A 20,073-nucleotide genomic window follows, 5' to 3' on the forward strand; every position below is an offset into this window, starting at 1 on the left:
TCTGTGACTAGGGGCAGATCCATTCGTTGCATTTGAAAACGAGATACGAACTCCTTTAGCATCTCGTTATCCTTTTGTCTTACCTTGAACAGGTCTGACTTCCTGGTCTCGACTTTTATGGCCCCGGCGTGTACTTTTACGTAGGAATCTGCAAGCATAGCAAAAGAATCGATAGAATTAGATGGTAAATTATGATACCATATCATTGCTCCCTTTGACAGGGTTTTACCGAATTTCTTCAATAATACAGATTCTATCTCATCATCCTCTAGGTCGTTCCCTTTGATGGCACATGTGTATGAGGTGACATGCTTGTTGGGGTCGGTAGTTCCGTTATATTTAGGAATCTTGGGCATGCAGAATTTCTTCAGGATCGGTTTAGGAGCCGCGCTTGAGGGGAAAGGTTTTTGTACGATTTTTTTAGAATCTAAGCCCTTCAATATCGGTGGTGCCCCGGGATCTGATCAACCCTGGAGTTATATGTTTCCACCTTTTTGTCGTTTGCTTCGATCTTCCTTTCTCCCGATTCTATTCGTTTGATCAGTTCTTCGAACATCTTAGCAATTTCGGGATTAGTCTCTGACTCCTTCTCATTTGATCTCACTATAGCTGGTTCCGTTGTATGGGCGATTTCTCGGGGTTGACTGGGCTCCGGCCTGCTTGGTATCTGGGTTTGACTCTGCAACTGAGCTATTGCTGCCTGCTGAGCTTACAACATTTCGAAAATCATACGCAAGCTGACGTTGTTTTCCTCGACGTTATGGGTATCTCGAGCTGCAGATCGAGTACCACCATGAACGTTATTTTCAGGTTCAGAATGTAGGTTCACCTCAATGGCCACATGTGGATTAATGTCTATCGTCACTTCGATTCAAGCTCCAACGGCGTTGACAAGCGGTCTTTCGGTACTGGGTGTCAAGTTGTTATTCTCATCTTGAAGACCAGCTTTGTTGTCGATAGGCAAGGTCATTTAATTGATAGTTAGTCATTACTAATCCGAAATCAAAGACACTTCTGGAAACAAGCGCAAAACGGTATGTTTTTGCAGATTCGTATCAAATAACCACTGTTATCCTTAGCCCTACGGTGGGCACCAAACTGTTTACCCGAAAAACGGATAGAGTTGAATTTGTATGTAGTTTTAAGGATATGTGATATAACTTGACACAAATCGTAAAAATGAATAAAAATATCGAATATTGACTGTACAGAGTAAAAAATAATCAAAGTTGAAAGAGGGATGATTTAAGGACTAAGCAAGATGAATCAATCTATGAAGCTAAAAAGAAAATACTCTTCAATATATGAGTGTATGGTATTTGAGTTACAATGTAAGCAAAAAACCTGCCCTTTACAGAAATAATAACCAACCCCTTTATAGTGGAAAGATACTACTTTAGATACAATTAAAAATACATAGTGGGAGAGCCATGATAAAATAGCTTTTTCATAATTCTTGCCAAGATTCTCTCTCCCAGTGCGGCTGCAACGGCTCTTGTCTATGAGCTAAATATTGTCCCGAGCTCGATATCGACTCGAGCTCTCGATCTTGACTCGAGCTCGATTCTGATTCGGGGCCTTGTGTTGATTCGGTCTCTGCCTCATAAAATCGGTAACTTCATCATAGTTCGATTTGGAGTCGAGCTCGATAATAATATCGAGCTCGACATTGGTAAGTCCCTGGGGCTCGAAGCTTGATGACCTGACTTCAGACCTCAATCTGATCTTCGATCCAATGCATTACTATTTCGACCAGTTCGTACGAAGGACTAACCGATTTTTACCGTATACAACACAAAAATTTGCAAAAACTATATCTCAAAAAACTGCACAGGATTCTAGAAATATACCAAAAGCAGTAGACTATACAATATTCGTACCTTTACATGTGAATTTCCGCTAAATATCCTTCTTTTATAGTTCCCGTTAAATATAACATGCATAATTTCTTAAGCTTTTTACAAAAACCAAAAGTGCTAAGTTTTTACCCATAAAAAATATTCAGAGCATACTTAAAGGAATTCACTTTGAACCTACCCTCACATGAGAGACCATTTTTGTCATTTTCTCGCTCAAGTTTAGTTAATTAAGTCTAAGCAATTGATATTAAAATGTAACATGTATCACCAACCTAAATAAGAACACAAAGAAATTGAGAGGATCCAAATTGAGTCATTTAGTAGGGTATATAAGAATAACGCTGAATAAAGTGTCTTAGTAATGTATGGATTAATAATGCAAATATTAATTATGCAGAGATTATTTCTTATCTATTGTTTGGTGTGGTGTATTAAAATTATAATGCATCGCATAATTTTTAAGAAAAATAGTTGCTTACAAAAATGTCCTCCATATTCTCTAGCTTTAAGGGACTTTAAGGACAATTTTGTCTTTAATCATGTTAATGCATGCATTAAAGCCTTGATATTACTAATGCCATGGTTTTTTTATGCATTACTTATGCATAGGATAATACCAAATGTGTTGTATAACTAATATTTGCGTTAGTAATACATAGATTAAAAATGTGTATCAAACAAGAGATTAATCATACCCAAAGCTAATGCATATATTATATTCTCTGATGCATCCTACCAAACGACCCTAAGTACTTCAGACCCGAGCATAATTTCAGACACGATTCGTATTATCCAAGGGTATGTATGTTCAAATACTCTATTAGTTAGTTATTAAGTGGCTAGAATTTAAATAGTTTTTGAAAGTTGATTATGTTTTAAAGGTGACTTTGAAATCGGCTATTTGTGCACTTCCCCTGTAAAAAAGAGACTGAAACAGAGTTTGTCATATTTCTGCAGTCCCCTAATTCAGGGTTTAAGCTCTCTCTCTCTCTCTCTCTCTCTCTCTCTCTCTCTCTCTCTCTCTCTCACACACACACACACACACACGCACACACACACACACACTCTTTCTCTCTCTCTCTCTCACACACACTCTCATATAATGAAGATGAAAGGATGGTTAGGGGAAATGGGTTTCAATAAAAGTGGTGGGAAAATAAATTGGTTCCCTGGCCATATGGCTGCCGCCGTTCGTGCCATTCGCCACCGCCTCAAACTCTCCGATCTTGTCATCGAAGTCCGTGACGCCCGCGTAAGTTTCAATATTCAATTCTATACTAATCATGTTTTTTTTTTGTTGGAAAAATATGTGAATTTTAGCTAAAAAGACTTGATTTTTATGCATGATTACTAGACATTAGCTGACACTGAAGCTGATTTTAAATACTACTACTCCTTCGTCCTATTTTACGTGGCCTTGTTTGACTAGATACAAGCTTAAGAAAGAAAGAATTTTGAAACTTGTGGTCTGAAACAATTCGTAGGCAATTGTGTGGCTATAGATATCTCATTAAAGGTAAATTGGAATTCTAATGTTAAATTATTTCTAAATATAGAAAGTTTTCTTTTTTGGGACAAACTAAAAAAGAAAGTGTGCCAGGTAAATTGAATAAGCATTGTTGAATAATCAACTTTATGTTAATCACTTTCCATCGAAAAATATGTGGATTTTAGCTTTAGAAAGTGGTAGATAGCTGGACATAACATAAAATAGTGGTAAAGTTAAAAGTAATTTTAGAGAACTCCTAATTTGCCCGAAAGCTTTTTTTTTTGAGGTATTTTTTTTGTTGAGAAAAGGGTAAGTAATTTGCCCAAAAGATACCCAAAAAAAAAAAAATTAAAAACTTTGCCCGAAAGATAATTAGTTTATTATTGTAATGAAATGGATCGAAAAGAGGAGAATGATTACAGAAAGGATTCATATAGTCGACCTCAAGTAGTTGAAAGATAATTAGTTTAGTAATAACAACAATAACAAATCCAGTATAATCCCACAAGTGGGGTCTGGGGAGGGTAGAGAGTACGCAACCTTACCCCTACCTTGTGCAGGTAAAGATGTTATTTTCGGTAGACCCTCGGCTCCAAGCAAGCATGCAAAAATTACAACAATATAGAGAAATATAATTAGTTTAGTATTGTAATGAAATGGATTGAATAGAGCGGAATGGCTGTTTAACCAAAAAACAAAATAGAGCAGAATGGTCACCAAAAGGATTCATACAGTCGATCTCAACTTGTTTGGAATTGAAACTTAGTTGGGTGAGTAGTTAAGTTAGAATTTAAACGAAACTGATCTTGCTTTTGTGGTTTATGCAGATACCTTTGTCCTCAGCCAATGACAACTTGCAGCCTATGCTTTCTGAAAAAAGGCGGGTGATTGCGCTCAATAAGAAAGATTTGGCCAACCCCAATATCATGCATGTACCTATTCTCTCTTTTGTATCTCTTTAGCTCTTCATGTTTATGTGGAAATGCTAATCCTTTTTCAATTCTCTTTTCTATAAGCTTCTAGGTAGTTTAATAAAAGTAGAAGTAGAGGAGTATTAACCTATATGCTATATTTCTCGTCCCTTATTCCGAGTTTTGAATAATTTAAAGTGCTTATGTTAAGTGGGAAAGCAAAATGAAGGTTCATTTGTCATGAAATACTGGTTCTTAACGGGATTTTCGTGTGTAAAGTTTGTTACATATTATTCAGCAACGTCAGACGCAAAATGAATAATAATAAATGGTTGTATGTTCTATTTCTGGAGTGTTGGCACTTGAACGTTCTAAGAAACACTTCAAGAATAAATTATGGCGTTCAATTTTAAAATTATTGTTGTCTATCTTAACTATTTTTCTTTCTACATCGTTACCTTTTGTTGAGTATTTCTCTTTGGTGGTATTTTGGGAGTGTAGCCACTCATTCCTTCTAAGGAGTATCTAAGTGGAAAGGATAACGTTGATATCTTACTTGTTGCTCTGCTCACTTGCTTCAACCAACATGTAAACATAGTTCATAGCCTTCAATACTCTGATGTTTATTAAAGTACCATCATTGTGCCCATCCCTGCATTCTACTTCTTGTATTAGCGTTAGAAATCGGCAAAATCCATTGCTTCATCACTTAGAGCGACGGAATGATATGCAACGAGGGGTTATCACTTCATGGGTGAAGCAGTGCGCTTCAGACAAGTGTCCACTTCAGACAATGATGTGTAAAGTGATCCAATGAGAAGCGGTCGTTTCTTTAAATCTGAACTTTGAAGAGTTAGATTAAAATTAGCATTAATTTATATTAGATGGTGATATTAGTTATTTTAACTGCAATTTGATTAATATAGTGCTAAATTCATATATGTTTGATATCTTTGTATTCTGTAAATTGTGCGCTTCATGTCAAAAGCATGCGCTTCACTTCTCGCTTTTCACTTCAAGCTATGTGGATCTTACACCCTTTCTTCAGAAAAGAATTTCCATAGAAAACATTTTATCGAAGCAAACGCACCAAACTGTTCACTCGTTGGAACAGTGTTCTTTATATGCTACTAAATCTCAAAGCTGTTTTTGATATGTATGCTAGGTTCATTGCGCTAGTGTAACTGATGAGTGTTTGGTGGACTGCTTTGTCTTTCATGTGACACAAATAGCATGGTGTCTTTTTTCCTAGTCCAACATTCTCCTTTTCCCCCTTTAACTTTGGAAAATGTGCTTGTTGAATGTATTTTACCTAAATTAGGACTGGTTCAATATTGGCATTTACAACTGTAACAGTGAAACTTATTGTTTTAATTCTATGCAGAGGTGGATTCGGTATTTCGATTCATGTAAACAAGAATGCCTCCCAATAAATGCACATAGTAGAAGTTCTGTGCAAAAGGTTAGTGACATTTTATCCATGCCATTTAGCTGGAAGCTTGTTGGTTCATTGTTTTGTATTTGTTTTATATGTCAAAGTTGCAGCAACTATTATCTTTGAGCACCTTGGCACAGTTATCAGTTGTAATGAGTACTTCCGGAGCTTTCTGTTAGTATTCTTAGAATGACTTCATTAGCTAAAAATTTAATTATCAAGTACGATTTAAATGCCTGAACTGATTTTTGAATCTACCAATTTTAGAACTATTCAATCCTTTCCCCCCTTAACTTACAGTAACAACAAGTTTCCAATAATATAATGCCAGAAAGCCACGAATCCCCAAGTAGGCCAAAAACCACAGAACGTAGTCAACAGTGACCAGATTTGATGAAGGAACGCTGAGGGAAAAGATGCTTTTGATTTTATTTTTGGTGAGCCAGATGTAAAAAGGATAGGGAAAAAGCTTTTTCCAGGTATACATTTTTATTTATGGTGTGCTGGGTGACTTAGAACAATCCGAGAGTCGTCAGGACTTTGGGTATTGTAGGCGTATAAAACTTGAGGAGGTAGAGGGGGCTATGTGTAAGATGAGCAGGGGAAAAGCGACCGGACCAGACAAAATCCGGTGGAATTTTGGAAGAGCGTGGGTAGGGTGGGCTTGAAATGGCTAACTGAGTTATTCAATGTCATTTTTAGGACGAAGAAGATGCCCTGGGAGTGGAGATAGACACATAGACTTCATTCTTATATTTTAATACCCATTCGAAGTCATTAATGATACTACATCAATCGTCCAATGCCACCAAGTTACTATTCATCGTCTTCCACAATCAACACTTGCAAAATATACAATTCGGGTGATTACTTAGTTGATCACTTCCAACTTTTGCTAACAAATAATTCCATAGGTTCATTGTATTCATCAATTTCATTGCCAAGATTACTATTCATCTTTTCTCTTATTTTCTCAAAAGTACTATTCATGCCATGAACTAGAGTTTTATAATCCAATCTTTCAACCATTAAAACTTGTAACAAATGCTTCAAATACTTATAACTACTCATAATAAACGAGTTTGAAGTATTGGAATTACCTCTAGTAGATCAATCTTGACAAATCACAACTTTGGTGATTTTTGTGTTCTTGAGGATTTGATGATGAAATCTAGTATTTGGATGCAAGAATGATATTAGAACTCATGTATATTGAGTAAGAATCAACCCAAAATATCATTAACAACTTACCTTAGTTGGTTGGACTTGATTTGAGCTTAAAATCGCCCCTTCACCTCAAGAACCCTAACTCCCAATAACTGGAAAAGATTGGACTACTCCCTACCGAGACAACATAAACTCTTCAACGGATCCTCCTTTTTTCAACTAGTAAATCACCTTTTCTTAAGGTTTCGTACTACTACTCAAGTGATACGTGAATTGCTCAGGAGAAGTTTTTCTAACCGGATTGAATTCGTGAGACAGTTCGGTTCTCTAGACCCATCTGCCGCTCAAAATACTCTCTTCCCCCGATTTTGTACTTATAGACTCAGATTTCTGGGTTTTGGACGCGGCCCCGGATGCTTCGCATCCCCAGTTCATTCCTCTTCGAAGCTCGGATGCGGACTTGGACGCTATGGCAGTACTTCACTGCCAGCCTTCGGTAATTTGATCATAACTTCTTATAGGAATGTCCAAATGACGAACGGTTTGAAGAGTTAGAAACTAGACTCGAAAACCTTTCATTTGATAGGTTGTCCTCCATATAACTCCTTATATATATCTAGATATGCCCATCCAAAGTTAGGTTTTGTGTGTACTCATTTGGAACTTTAGTCTATCATGAAATTTCCAACTTGACTTGGACTTTGGGCTATCTTTAGACCCCATATCACTTATAATATGTCTCGTACACTTATTATATTATCCAATTAATATCTATCATATTAGTAGTTCTTGTCTGCACACAAAATAATATAATTAGCACACATCAACTTTCTTAATAGAGTTTAAGCACTTCGAATTTTTTCGGGGTGCTACAATTCAAGACATGTATGATGGAGCTAAGACTCGGGTGAGGACAGAGAGAGGGGATTCAGTACACTTCCCAGTTGTGATGGGGTTGCATCAGGGGTCAGCCCTAAACCCATTTCTGTTTGCCCTGCCAATCGACACGCTAATGCGACACATTTAAGGGGAGGTACTGTGGTGCATGTTATTTGTGGATGATATTGTACTGATTGACGAGACACGAGGTGGTGTTAACGAGAGGTTAGAGGTTTGGAGGCAGACCCTGGAGTCTAAAGGTTTCAAGTTGAGTAGGACCAAAACAGAATACTTGGAGTACAAGTTCAGTAGCGCGACTCAGGTAGTGGACGAAGAGGTGCGGCTTGATTTACAAATCATTCCTAGGAGAGAAAGTTTCAAGTACCTTGGGTCTGTTATACGGGAGATCGACGAGGATGTCACACATCGTATTGGGGCGGGATGGATGAAATGGAGGCTTGCTTCCGGTGTTCTGTGTGATAAGAATGTGCCACCGAAACTTTAAGGTAAGTTCTATAGAGCGGTGGTCAGACGGACCATGCTATATGGGGCGGAGTGTTGGCCTGTCAAGAACTCCCATGTACAGAAGATGAAGGTGGCTGAAATGAGGATGTTGAGATGGATGTTCGGGCATACCAGGTTGGATAGAATTAGAAATGAAGTTATCAGGGACAAGGTTGGTGTGACCCCTGTGGAAGATAAAATGCGGGAGGTGAGACTTAGATGGTTCGGGCATATTAAGAGGAGATGCACTGATGCTCCGGTGAGGAGATGTGAGAGGCTGGCGTTGGAAGGCCAACGAAGAGGTAGAGGCAGGCCGAAGAAGTATTGGGGTGAGGTGATTAGGCGAGATATGTCGTTGCTCTAGCTGATTGAGGACATGACCATATATAGGAAGGTGTAGAGGTTGAGAATAAAGGTAGAGGGTTAGGTAGCCGAGTGTTGTCCTTGTTTGTCACAGTAGCTTTGATAATCTGTTAGTGTCCTTCGGGTACTTGTTTGTTGTATCCCTAGATTGCTGTTATTACTTGTTGCTGCCTTAGTTCGGTTTTCTGTTTGCATTACTTAGTGTTAGTTTTGTATTTTCGCTTTGGTTGTCAAATTAGTTTGCTTTTTATTGCCCTTCCCTTTTTTCTCCCTGAGCCGAGGGTCTACTGGAAATAACCTCTTTGCCTTTTTAAAGGCAAGGGTAAGGTCTGCGTAGACTCTACCCTCCCCAGACCCTACTTGTGGGACTACACTGAATTTTTTTTTGTTGTTATTCCTGCTTCCTTTGACACGATAACTTTCTATTGTCACATGAATCTTAAAGACATGACAGTGGGTAACACATATATGAAGCATTGGAAAATATAGAGGAAGTCTTTATTTAACTATTATCATGCAGGCATTGTACAGAAATTCTAACAAATATCAATGGCATTATTGCCTTAATATGGTTGTTGCGCTGTAAACTGTGGCAATCGAGCAAATATTTTCGCTATGCTAAATTTGCAGTAAGGTTTTCAAACAAGCCTTACCTCTAGTTATATTTACTCCAAGATTTTCTAAAGTGTTCTCAATTATTTGTGTCGAAGCTTCTCGATCTTGTGGAGCTTAAACTGAAGGAACTTATTACAAAGGAACCTACTCTTCTTGTCATGGTGGTCGGTGTTCCTAATGTCGGAAAATCAGCTTTAATCAATTCCATCCATCAAATAGCATTATCTCGATTTCCAGGTATGTCATTTGCTTTGTTAGTGATTCTGCTCTGTGCTTCTGGAGGACTACTTGGTTCTTTTAGGATGCTGGTATATAACCTCAAGCACTGATGGCTTTGACTGTTGTCTTAGTGCAGCAGAAGATGAAGAGAGCTACAGTGGGGCCTTTGCCTGGTGTTACTCAAGATATTGCTGGATTTAAGGTAAGAAATATTTATACAACTTGGATATCAGATTATGCTTTTGTTAGTTGGTCAGTAATGGCTAAAATTCTTTGCACTCCATGCTGTTGTACTATAGACGAAGAAATTTGTACTGGATATATCTTGCAATGTTTCATTTTCCAGTTTATACATTATGCAGTTGCTCCAGTCCTTTATTGTTTGACTTGGATAAAAAAGCATTCCTTTAATGCTGACCGTGTTCTGCTTCACATCGGTTTAGGTATTTTATAAGGTTTTATAGATATTTTAAGAGAAGTAAAATGCATGTACTGCAGTGTGAAGCCCAAGAGATTATAGCTATTGGAAGGTTGAGAGTCCATTTGCCTCTTCTCTGATACATTAAATGCCTGAGCGGAAGCGTGCAGCTCTGCAGCTATCCCCGTACCATTTTGAGGAGAAACCAGGATATTTGCACAGTCTAACTCAAGAATATGCATATATTTGATTGCACAGTGACATCCTACTAGAAGATGTCCAGTTGCATCCGAGTCTCCAAGCATATCAGAACTAAAGACCAGAGTGAGGAAGTCTATTTCTCATCAGACAGCCAATGCCCTTGTCTGATAGTCGGCCAATTTGTTACCTTCTCTGGGATAGTTATACATTTTAATTGATCTCACCTCAACGAGAAGAGAGTAAGGGCTTAAATACTTTTAATTGCCAAAAGAAGTCCTTGATGAGAGTAAAGGTTATAAATAATTCCCATTAGTTAAGTGCTTTAAGTCGATGAGTTCAGATGATGTTTTTGATTTTATATGTACATGGCAGCATGTTATATTGAATTGTCTGCTCTTGCATATTATTGTTTCTGATGCTAATGCATCATTGTCTACAGATTGCACATCAACCTAGCATATATGTGTTGGACGCTCCAGGAGTACTGGTTCCAAGCATTCCAGACATAGAAACGGGGTTAAAGCTGGCTTTAGCAGGTTTATTCCTTATTCTGGTTTACATTGGCATTCTATTTATCTATAGAGTTCTTTTCTCTTGCCAAGAAACTGTGATTTGGGATTAAAGATTCTTGTGTGGGAGGGGGGCAAATCTTCAAGCCACTGACTAACAAATTGTATTTGCTAGAATAGAAATTCTGCATTGATTTTCTTTGTATAATGTCATAGGCATTGCTTCATTTTTTTCTTCTTATCTATCATATAAATGACCCTGCACACACACGGCAATTCCCACTGCACAACTGAACAGGATAGTGGGTAATTTTGTTAATCTAGCTGTTGGTCTTCAAAGTTCTCCAGCCCATTCCTTTTGTTGAAAACAAAGATGTTTAGTATCAATTTTAGGTGACTTTGTTTTAGTAGATCTAAAGTTGGCTTTTTTGCGCTAAAGTATGGTAGGGAATGGTAAAAGGTTAAATAATAAACCCACCATAAATGAGACAAGAACACTGAAGCAGGGCCCATAAGAAATTATAGTGATCCTTCTATGATTCAACTTTACTTAGTCTCCAATTGTACCTGTATGATTGTGCAGGGTCCGTCAAAGATTCAGTAGTTGGTGAAGAACGAATTGTTCAATACCTGTTGGCAGTGCTAAACACTCGAGGAACTCCTCTTCATTGGAGACACTTGATTGGCAGGGAATCTGAGGGCCTTCATCATGAATTGGATGACACACCTGAATATAATCTCAAGGATCTTCTACCAAAAAGAAGGAAGCCGCCCAACAAATCTGATATCTACTACATCGAGGTAATTTTATGATTTATTCATTTGTTAGATTACGATATTAGCTTTTTACCTTAACATTTTGACTTCTTCGTTAATCCTATTGAATATATAGTATTTACAAGTTCATACAATTTGTTAAATGTAAAATTACAAATCAAATCAAATCAAATTCTAATCTATTTTGTGTATAGGATATGGTCAGCGAAGTCCAACGTACACTTTACACCACACACTCGGAATTTAATGGTAGTTTAGACGATGAAGATAACTTGGAGACTTTGATAGATCAACAATTTGAAGCATTGCAAAGTGCTCTGAAGATACCTTATAAGGCATCAGGGGCTCGCACGATGGTGTCAAAAAAATTTCTCACTCTATTTAGAACAGGCAAACTTGGTCCTTTCATCCTGGATGATGTCCCTGATGCATCTTGAAACTCCATCTGAAAGGTATCATTAATGTCTAATATGATAATTTTGTACCATAATTTTCTTGAATACTTTACGCCTTATCAACACTGGCTCAGGTTTGTGAATCTAGTACTTACTAGTTTGAAAGCTTTCTTAATTAACATATCTGCACTAGTCTCCTCTCCATCATGTATTATTCAGGTTGCTATTGTAACTTGTTTATTTATTTAAATAATCGAGAAATTCCTGAGGATCAAAGGGGCACGGTTCAAAACTCGTGAATAATAGGCTCGCCCCTCTATTCTTCTCCACGTTAAGCTTTTGTCTACACCAGGGTTCGAACCCGTGATGTGCACTTAACTCAAACATCACGTGTTGCGCTCTTATAATTAATGCCCGGGGACATGTTGCTATTAGTATTATTTAGTCATGCAGATGCAATATCTATGCCAGAAAGGATCTCAATGTTTGGTTTGAACTCTCTTATATGATCATAGGAGACTGGCATATGAGTATATTATGGAAAGGACATTACGAATGATCATAGGAGACTGGCATATGAGTAAATTCCACTCATTTCTCTTCAACTACCATTTGGATCAGTTTCCATATGTGCTTACAACTTCAGGTATAACATTAACTACCCCACCCAAAGTACAACCAATCTTAGCACGAGTACCCGTGCTAAGGTTTCAAGAATCCGTGCAGAGCACGGGAACATAATAAGTACCCGTGCTAAGCACGGGTAGGTACCGAGTAACTGAGCTAAGATTTCAAGTATTCATGCCGAGGTTTCAAGTATTCGTGCGAAGCACTGGGTAAGTATCGACTACCTATGCTGAGATTCCAATTGTGTTGAGATTTTGAGAACTCATGTTGAGGTTCAGAGTACTCGTGCGAAGCACGGTTAGGTACATGTACTCGTGTTGAGGTTTCAAGTACTGTGGTGAACACGATTAGGTGCCGAGTATCTGTGCTGAACATGATTAGGTGCCGAATATCTGTGCTATGGTCCCAAGTACATGTGTTAAGTTCCCACGAACATATTGTGCTGAAATTTTGAGAATCTGTGTAGAGATCCTGCGGGTTGCAACTGTGACCTCTTAATCTTATGTTTTTTTTTTTTTAAAATATATCTAAAAATGTGTCATATTTCAATTTACTAACAATATGCAAATATTAAGCTACTTATTCATATTATGTGCACACTTTCAAACATTTATTACAAGGAACATGCAATTTCTTGAAATCATTGGATTCGAATTTATCTATCTTTCCCAGAGTAAGCGCTTCACAAGAGCCGATACATCTGATCAAGAATGAAAATGTCCCAAAAATTTCACCATATACCCCCTCGATAATTTCACGCTCACTTTTACTTCCATATAAAAAGTCAAATTTTATTTTGTAAAAAAAAAGGTTTTAACTTTACTCTTTTCCGAAAAGAAATACAAGGGCGTAAGTATTTACATGAAAGTATTTCTCCCTTATTTTTTTTTTCCTTCTACTTTCTCTTTGTGAAATACAGAAGTGTGATTCGTAGTTTCTTTTCGTTTTTTGTAAATATAAAATAGTCTCTATGTATAGGGAAAAATACGACATGACACGTGGCCGCTTAAAGAAAGGACACGTGGAACACAAGATGGAGATGGCTACCAAACATAGATATTCCGCTTGTCACCGGAAGGAATAACGACCATAAAAGAAGTATTAAATGCTTTGTGCCCGGTAACATTTAATACGGAATATTCTGCAACATTAAGGATGATGGCCCGTTATAAAATATTTGGCATTTATGTCTAATGTTACATCTTCATCAATGACCCTCATAATTGACGCTAAAGAAGGGCATGATTCTAGGACTTCCTTCCCTAGACATAACTATAAATAGAGAGCACAGTTATCATTGTAAGAGACACGAATTTTCTAGCTAACTTACACTACATTCGATACAGCATTTTAATACAATTTTATTCTCTCGCTTTTGATCTTATCATTGTTGTGCCCGGAAACCTTGTTCCCGGACTCATTAGCTCTGCTATTTCATCTACATTCTAAGGCTAAGTATTTTACATTTCGTCAGTTATTTCATTACTTTTTGGATCAAATTAATTCACTTGTCTAGAAATCACGAACAAATTCAACTGTACCGGTAAACAGTTTGGCACCCACCGTGGGGCCTAGACAGCCGTGCAATTAAATTGATCCTTGCCTTTTTACTAACAAGTTTGATTATTTTTGTCTTAGCAAAAATCACAAAAGAAATGGCAGACAACACTATTAACGGCACACGCAACCCTGAAATTCAAGGGGAGCAGCCTCATTTCGAGGATACAATCAGTGACACTCGCAATGAGGAGAACGATGCCACACCGACGCATGGTGGGTGATACCCGCGACGGGTTCGAGAGAGGACTCCTGATGATGCTGATGAGGAGCATGTAGCGGGTGCAGTGAGGGTCCTGCAAGAGCAATATACAATCATCTAGGCCATCTCACGCGGCACGATCAGGTTATGACGGAACTAAAGCAGGCGCTATCAGGTGCTTCAAATAATGCGAACATGCGAGATCTAATTCCTCCCGAGGTTCCCGTAAACCAAATGACGCGGAGAGTCGACAACAACATTCCCAGGGGCGAAGTTGGCTCCGATGGGGCCGGGGGGAGTAGATCCGGCCTCAACAACGATAACGATCCGTTCAAGGAGGAACTTTTGCGGTTCATGAAGGAAGTAAACGCCCGCATGGATCAAATCCCGGGCGCACCACCAGTATTGAAGGGCTCGAACTCGAAGAAGTATATTCAGTTACCGTACAAGCCGAGTGCGGCCCCAGAATTAATTCCGAAGCGGTTCAAAATGCCTGAAGTGCCGAAGTATGACGGAACTTTAGATCCGCAGGAGCACAATACCACTTATACAACAGTAGTGAAAGGAAATGATTTGGCTTCTCACGAAATTGAGTCCGTGTTACTGAAGAAATTTGGCGAGACTCTCACGAGGGGAGCTTTAACGTGGTATTCACTATTGCCCGAGCATTCCATATATTCCTTTGAGATGCTCGCGAATTCTTTCATCAAGGCTCATGCCGGTGCCAAAAAGGTGCAGGCCCGAAAGGCCAACGTATTCAGGATCGCGCAGGGAGAATCCGAGTTATTACGAGAGTACATCACCCGGTTCCAGAAGGAAAGGATGTTACTACCGGCGGTCCCGGATGAATGGGCAGCTGAAGCATTCACCAAAGGTTTAAATCCGAGAAGTTCGGACGCTTCCCGGAAGTTGAAGGAACGTCTGCTTGAGTTCCAAGCGATGACTTGGGTGGATGTCCACAACCGGTACGAGTCGAAAATAAGGATTGAAAACGATTAGGTTGGCTTCCCATCGTCGACCAAAGGACGGGAGAAGAACACAAAAAATAATAATATGATATTGACACAGATAGACGGACTTCGAGAGGCCGATTTTTGCCCTACAAGCGGACAGAAGGTCGTGGCAGGAACTTTCGGACAGCAGACAGGTTCACCGTTGATAGAAGGATCGATCGTGGCCAGAACAACATATCGCTGTAGGATAGAGAAATCTTGGGGTTGCGAGATTCTTCTTACCCAAAGTTATCCGAATATAACTTCAATGTCAGTTTCGTAGAGTTGGTGTCGGCCATGAGGAATATCAAAGAGGTACGATTCCCAAGACCTATGAAATTCGATCCCAGCCAGAGGGATCCCAATTTATGGTGTGAATATCATGGCACTAACGGCCACCGGACTAGGGATTGCCGACACCTCCGGGAAGAAGTGGCAACGTTGTTAAAAAATGGTCACCTTAGAGAATTCTTGAGCAATCGAGCTAAAAACAACTATGGTCGGAACAGGGGCGATGCGGAAACCTCGAAAGCAGGAGAAGAACCTCCATGCCAAACGATCAACATGATCTTCGGAAGGAATGAAATTAACGGGGTCACATTTTCGGCAGCAAAGAAGATAAAAGTGTCGATAACTCATAGTAAGAGGCTCCGGGACAACGATATCACGTTCACAGACGAAGATGCAGACGGATTACTACTGACGCACAATGACGCACTGGTAATTTCTTTAAATGTGTTAGATTTTAAAATTAAACGTGTTTTAGTGGATCCAGGAAGTTCAGCTAATATTATACAATGGAGAGTACTGGAGCAAGCTAAACTCTCCGGAAGCATTATCCCGGCAACGAAACTCCTCGCCGGATTCAACCTCGCAAGCGTGACAACCTGGGGAGAAATTTTGCTGCTCACGAATGCTGAGGGAGTAATGAAGACAACACTCTTCGAAGTGGTAGATGGAGACATGGGGTATAACATCATCTTGGGAAGGCAATGGCTACACGAGATGAAAGCCGTGCCTTCAACATATCACCAATTGTTAACATTTCCGACACCCGAGGGGATCAAACAGATAAAGGGTGATCAACTGGCAGCAAGGGAGATGAATGCAGTTTTGATTTCCAGTAGCAAAGGAAAGGAACGCGCGTCATAACAATTACTGGAACCGGCACCTGCCCCCGAACCAGAGGAAGATAGCTCGTGGACAGAAGAGTTGAAACAATATGAGGTACCAAGGTATTTTCAAGTACCGGAAGAGACGGACGCGACAAAGTCCATGGCAGAAGAACTGGAGCAGGTTGCATTGTTCGAAGAATTTCTAGAAAGGAAATTCCATTTGGGAACAGGACTGCACCCGGAGCACAGGTTTGCTTTTATTGAATTCCTTAAAATTAACACCGATTATTTTGCATGGTCGCACGAAGATATGACAGGCATCCCAACGGAGATAGCCGTACACAATTTAAGCTTGGATCCCAACATAACTCCGGTAAGGCAAAAGAAGCGCCCTATTGCTGAAGCAAGGAATAAATTCGTCAAAGAAGAGGTAACTCGTTTACTTAAGATTGGTTCAATACGAGAGGTAAGATATCCAGACTGGCTAGCCAATCTAGTAGTAGTACCTAAGAAAAATTATAAATTTAGCATGTGCGTAGATTATAAGGATCTTAATAAGGCGTGCCCGAAAGACTCATTCCCATTTCCAAATATCAATCAGCTGATTGATGCTATGGCCGGGCACGAGTTAATGAGTTTCCTCGATGCTTATTATGGGTACAATCAAATCACGATGAACCCAGAAGATCAGGAAAAGACTTCGTTTATAACGAATTTTGGTATATATTGTTACAATGTGATGCCCTTCGGGCTAAAAAACGTCGGAGCCATTTATCAACGGCTCGTGAATAAGATGTTTGTAAAACAAATAGGAAAGACTATGGAAGTATACATAGACGATATGCTCGTTAAGTCTTTGAATGCAGGTGACCACTTGAAGCATTTGCAAGAAATATTCGACATCCTGAGGGAGCATAATATGAAACTTAACCCCGAGAAGTGAGCGTTCGGGGTCAATTCGGGTAAGTTCCTATGATTCCTAGTATCACAAAGGGGAATTAAGGTAAATCCCGACAAAATCAAGGCCACAGAGGACATCCCGGATCATTTGTTTGACGTAAAAGAAGTCCAAAGACTCACGGGGAGATTGACAGCTTTGAGCAGGTTCATTTCCCGTTCATCGGAAAAATTTCATCGCTTCTTCGCACTACTCAAAAAGAAAAACAATTTCGAGTGGACACCGGAGTGTCAGCAAGCCATGAAGGAATTGAAGAAATATTTGTCAAGCCCTCTGTTGCTCTCAAAATAAAAGGAAGGTGAAACGTTGCTACTCTACCTCGCGGTTTCAGAAGTTGCGGTGAGTGCAGTTTTAGTCTGAGAGGACGAAGGTACGCAATCTCCCATTTATTATGTTAGCAAGATTATAACGGGAGCAGAAACTCGCTACCCACATCTGGAAAAGCTGGCCTTAGTTCTCGTAGTCGCCGCTCGGAAGCTGAGGCCCGACATCCAATGCCACTCGATAGCTGTGGTAACTACTTTCCCTTTGAGGAATATCCTCCATAAACCCGAGCTCTCGGGTAGATTGGCCAAATGGGCCGTCGAAATGAGCGAATTCGATATAGAGTATAAATCGAGGACTGCAATTAAGTCGCAAGTCTTGGCTGACTTCGTGGCCGACTTCAGTCCGGGATTATTGCTTCTGCAACTAAGGAGGCAATAATGGTGTCAGAATCGACATCGGGAGTTTGGACCTTATTTACGGACGGAGCTTCAAACGTAAAATGGTCCAAGCTCAGAATAGTTTTAATCACGCCTTCGGGAGAAACCATAAGGCAAGCCATCAGAACGATTCCTATAACTAACAATGAAACAGAGTATGAAGCTTTGATTGCAGGGCTCGAATTGGCCCGGGGAATTGACTCCGAAGTCATTGAAATCAAATGTGATTCATAGTTGGTGGTAAATCAAGTCTACGGAATTTTTGACACTAAAGAGGAACGTATGCAACAATACGTGGTAAAGGTTCAGGCTCTATTGGCACGATTCCGGGAGTGGTCAATAACTCATATCCCGGGGGAAGATAACGCGGAGGCAGATGTATTGGAAAATTTGGGCTCATCAACAGAAATCCAAGGATCGGAATCAAAGACGGTAGTACAACTGATGAACTCACCCTAGGACACAGATGGTTACTATGAGGTGAATTCGACTAGTTTGGTCTAGGACTGGAGAAACAAAATAATCGATTATCTCGAGCATGGAAAGTTGCCCAAAGACCCCAAAGCATCAAGAGCGATGCGCGCCAAAGCAACACGTTTAAGCTTCAAGAAAGGCCAATTGTATAGAAAATTCTTTCAAGCCCGTTGGCTCGGTGTTTAGTAGTATCAAAAGCTAACTATGTCATGAGAGAAGTCCATGAAAGGATATGCGGCAACCACTCAGGTGCAGATTCTTTGGTGCTGAAATTAGTTCGGGCAGGATATTGCTGGCCCCGTATGGAACAAGATGCTAAAGACTTCGTACGAAAATGTGATAAGTGTCAACGCTACGCACCGCTAGTACATCAACCGGCAGAACCCCTATATTCAGTTCTGTCCCCATGGCCATTCATGAAATGGGGGATGGACATCGTCGTACCGCTACCATCGGCTCCCGAAAAGGTAAGATTTCTTTTAATTTTAACTGACTATTTTTCTAAATGGGTGGAAGCAGGTCCTTATCAGAAGATCGGAGAACGCGAAGTGGTTGACTTCCTGTGGAAAAATAAAATTTGTAGGTTTGGAATACCAAAAGAGATTGCATGCGACAATGGGCCGCAGTTTATCGGCACAAAAGTTACAAAGTTCCTTGAGGATTTGAAGATAAAGAAAATTACCTCTTCGCCTTATCATCCGAGCGCAAATGGTCAAGCGGAGTCAACAAACAAAGTGATTATTCAAAACCTCAAGAAAAGGTTGGAAGCAACAAAAGGAAACTGTCCCGAAGAATTACCTGGAGTTCTATAGGCCTACCAAACAACGGCCAAATCAAGCACATGAGAAACCCCTTTTTCCCTTGTATACGGTGCAGAAGCTTTAATACCGGTGTAAGTGGGGAACCAACCTTAAGGTATTCCCAGGCGAACGAAGAATCGAACAACGAAGCAATGCTAATCAACTTGGAGTTGCTCGAGGAACGTAGGGACTTGGCGCATGTCAGAATGGAGGCCCAAAAGCATATAATGGAGCGATATTATAATCGAAGAGCCAACCTCCGATATTTCAAAGTAGGAGACTTGGTCTTGAGGAAGGTAACCCAAAACACCCTGGAACTCAACGCGGGCAAGTTAGGCCCAACATGGAAAAGCCCTTATCGGGTTTCATCCATCACTGGGAAAAGATCATACGAATTGGAGAATCAAAACGGAGATAAGTTGCCCAACAACATGAACATGGCTCACCTCAAAAGATATTACTGATGATGAACAACACTCAAACGGAAAGTATGTGCTGCACTCTTTTTCCCTTAGTTCAGTTTTTGTCCCAATTGGATTTTTCTGGCAAGGTTTTTAACGAGGCAGCGACGGAAAGCATACTACGAAGACAACAGTGATAAGACCTTTGATAACAAGGCAAACAAGCAAGTTTTCACTCGGGGACGATTAGATAATCTTTGCTTCGATAGCAAATTCCCACCGGGAAGTTAAGTTTGCTATCGAACAGGGATTGCCCGATCGTTCCCTAGCACAAACCACTAGAGGACCGTTAGGTATGCTTTCGCTCAATAGCGTGGGTTCCCAATGGGAAACAAGATATGTTACCGAGTGAAGGATTACCTAGCAATTCATTGGTGGGATCTTCGAAGACATAAGACTTCCAGTGTTCCAAATTCGCATTCTTCGCATTCGAACACTGGGG

The 20,073-nt window shown here is 39.8% G+C and overlaps 2 protein-coding genes across 2 annotated transcripts; both read left to right on the forward strand.

The window, feature by feature from the left end:
* The first annotated feature begins 2,806 nt into the window (after positions 1-2,806).
* LOC107769312 (short integuments 2, mitochondrial-like) lies at positions 2,807-11,906 on the forward strand. Its single transcript, XM_016588547.2, has 8 exons — positions 2,807-3,111; positions 4,176-4,280; positions 5,644-5,721; positions 9,318-9,459; positions 9,573-9,643; positions 10,500-10,596; positions 11,153-11,370; positions 11,541-11,906. Exons 1-8 carry the CDS (start codon positions 2,962-2,964, stop codon positions 11,781-11,783), a joined length of 1,104 nt encoding a protein of 367 aa, XP_016444033.1. The 5' UTR covers positions 2,807-2,961; the 3' UTR covers positions 11,784-11,906.
* A 2,117-nt stretch (positions 11,907-14,023) lies between these two features.
* LOC142177595 (uncharacterized) lies at positions 14,024-16,271 on the forward strand. The gene is made up of 2 exons (XM_075246798.1): positions 14,024-14,141; positions 15,886-16,271. The coding sequence occupies exons 1-2, from the start codon at positions 14,024-14,026 to the stop codon at positions 16,269-16,271; spliced, it is 504 nt and encodes a 167-aa protein (XP_075102899.1).
* The last annotated feature ends 3,802 nt before the right edge of the window (positions 16,272-20,073 follow it).

Source organism: Nicotiana tabacum, chromosome 23 (genome assembly GCF_000715075.1).
Source record: "Nicotiana tabacum cultivar K326 chromosome 23, ASM71507v2, whole genome shotgun sequence".
Classification (NCBI taxonomy): Eukaryota; Viridiplantae; Streptophyta; class Magnoliopsida; order Solanales; family Solanaceae; genus Nicotiana; species Nicotiana tabacum.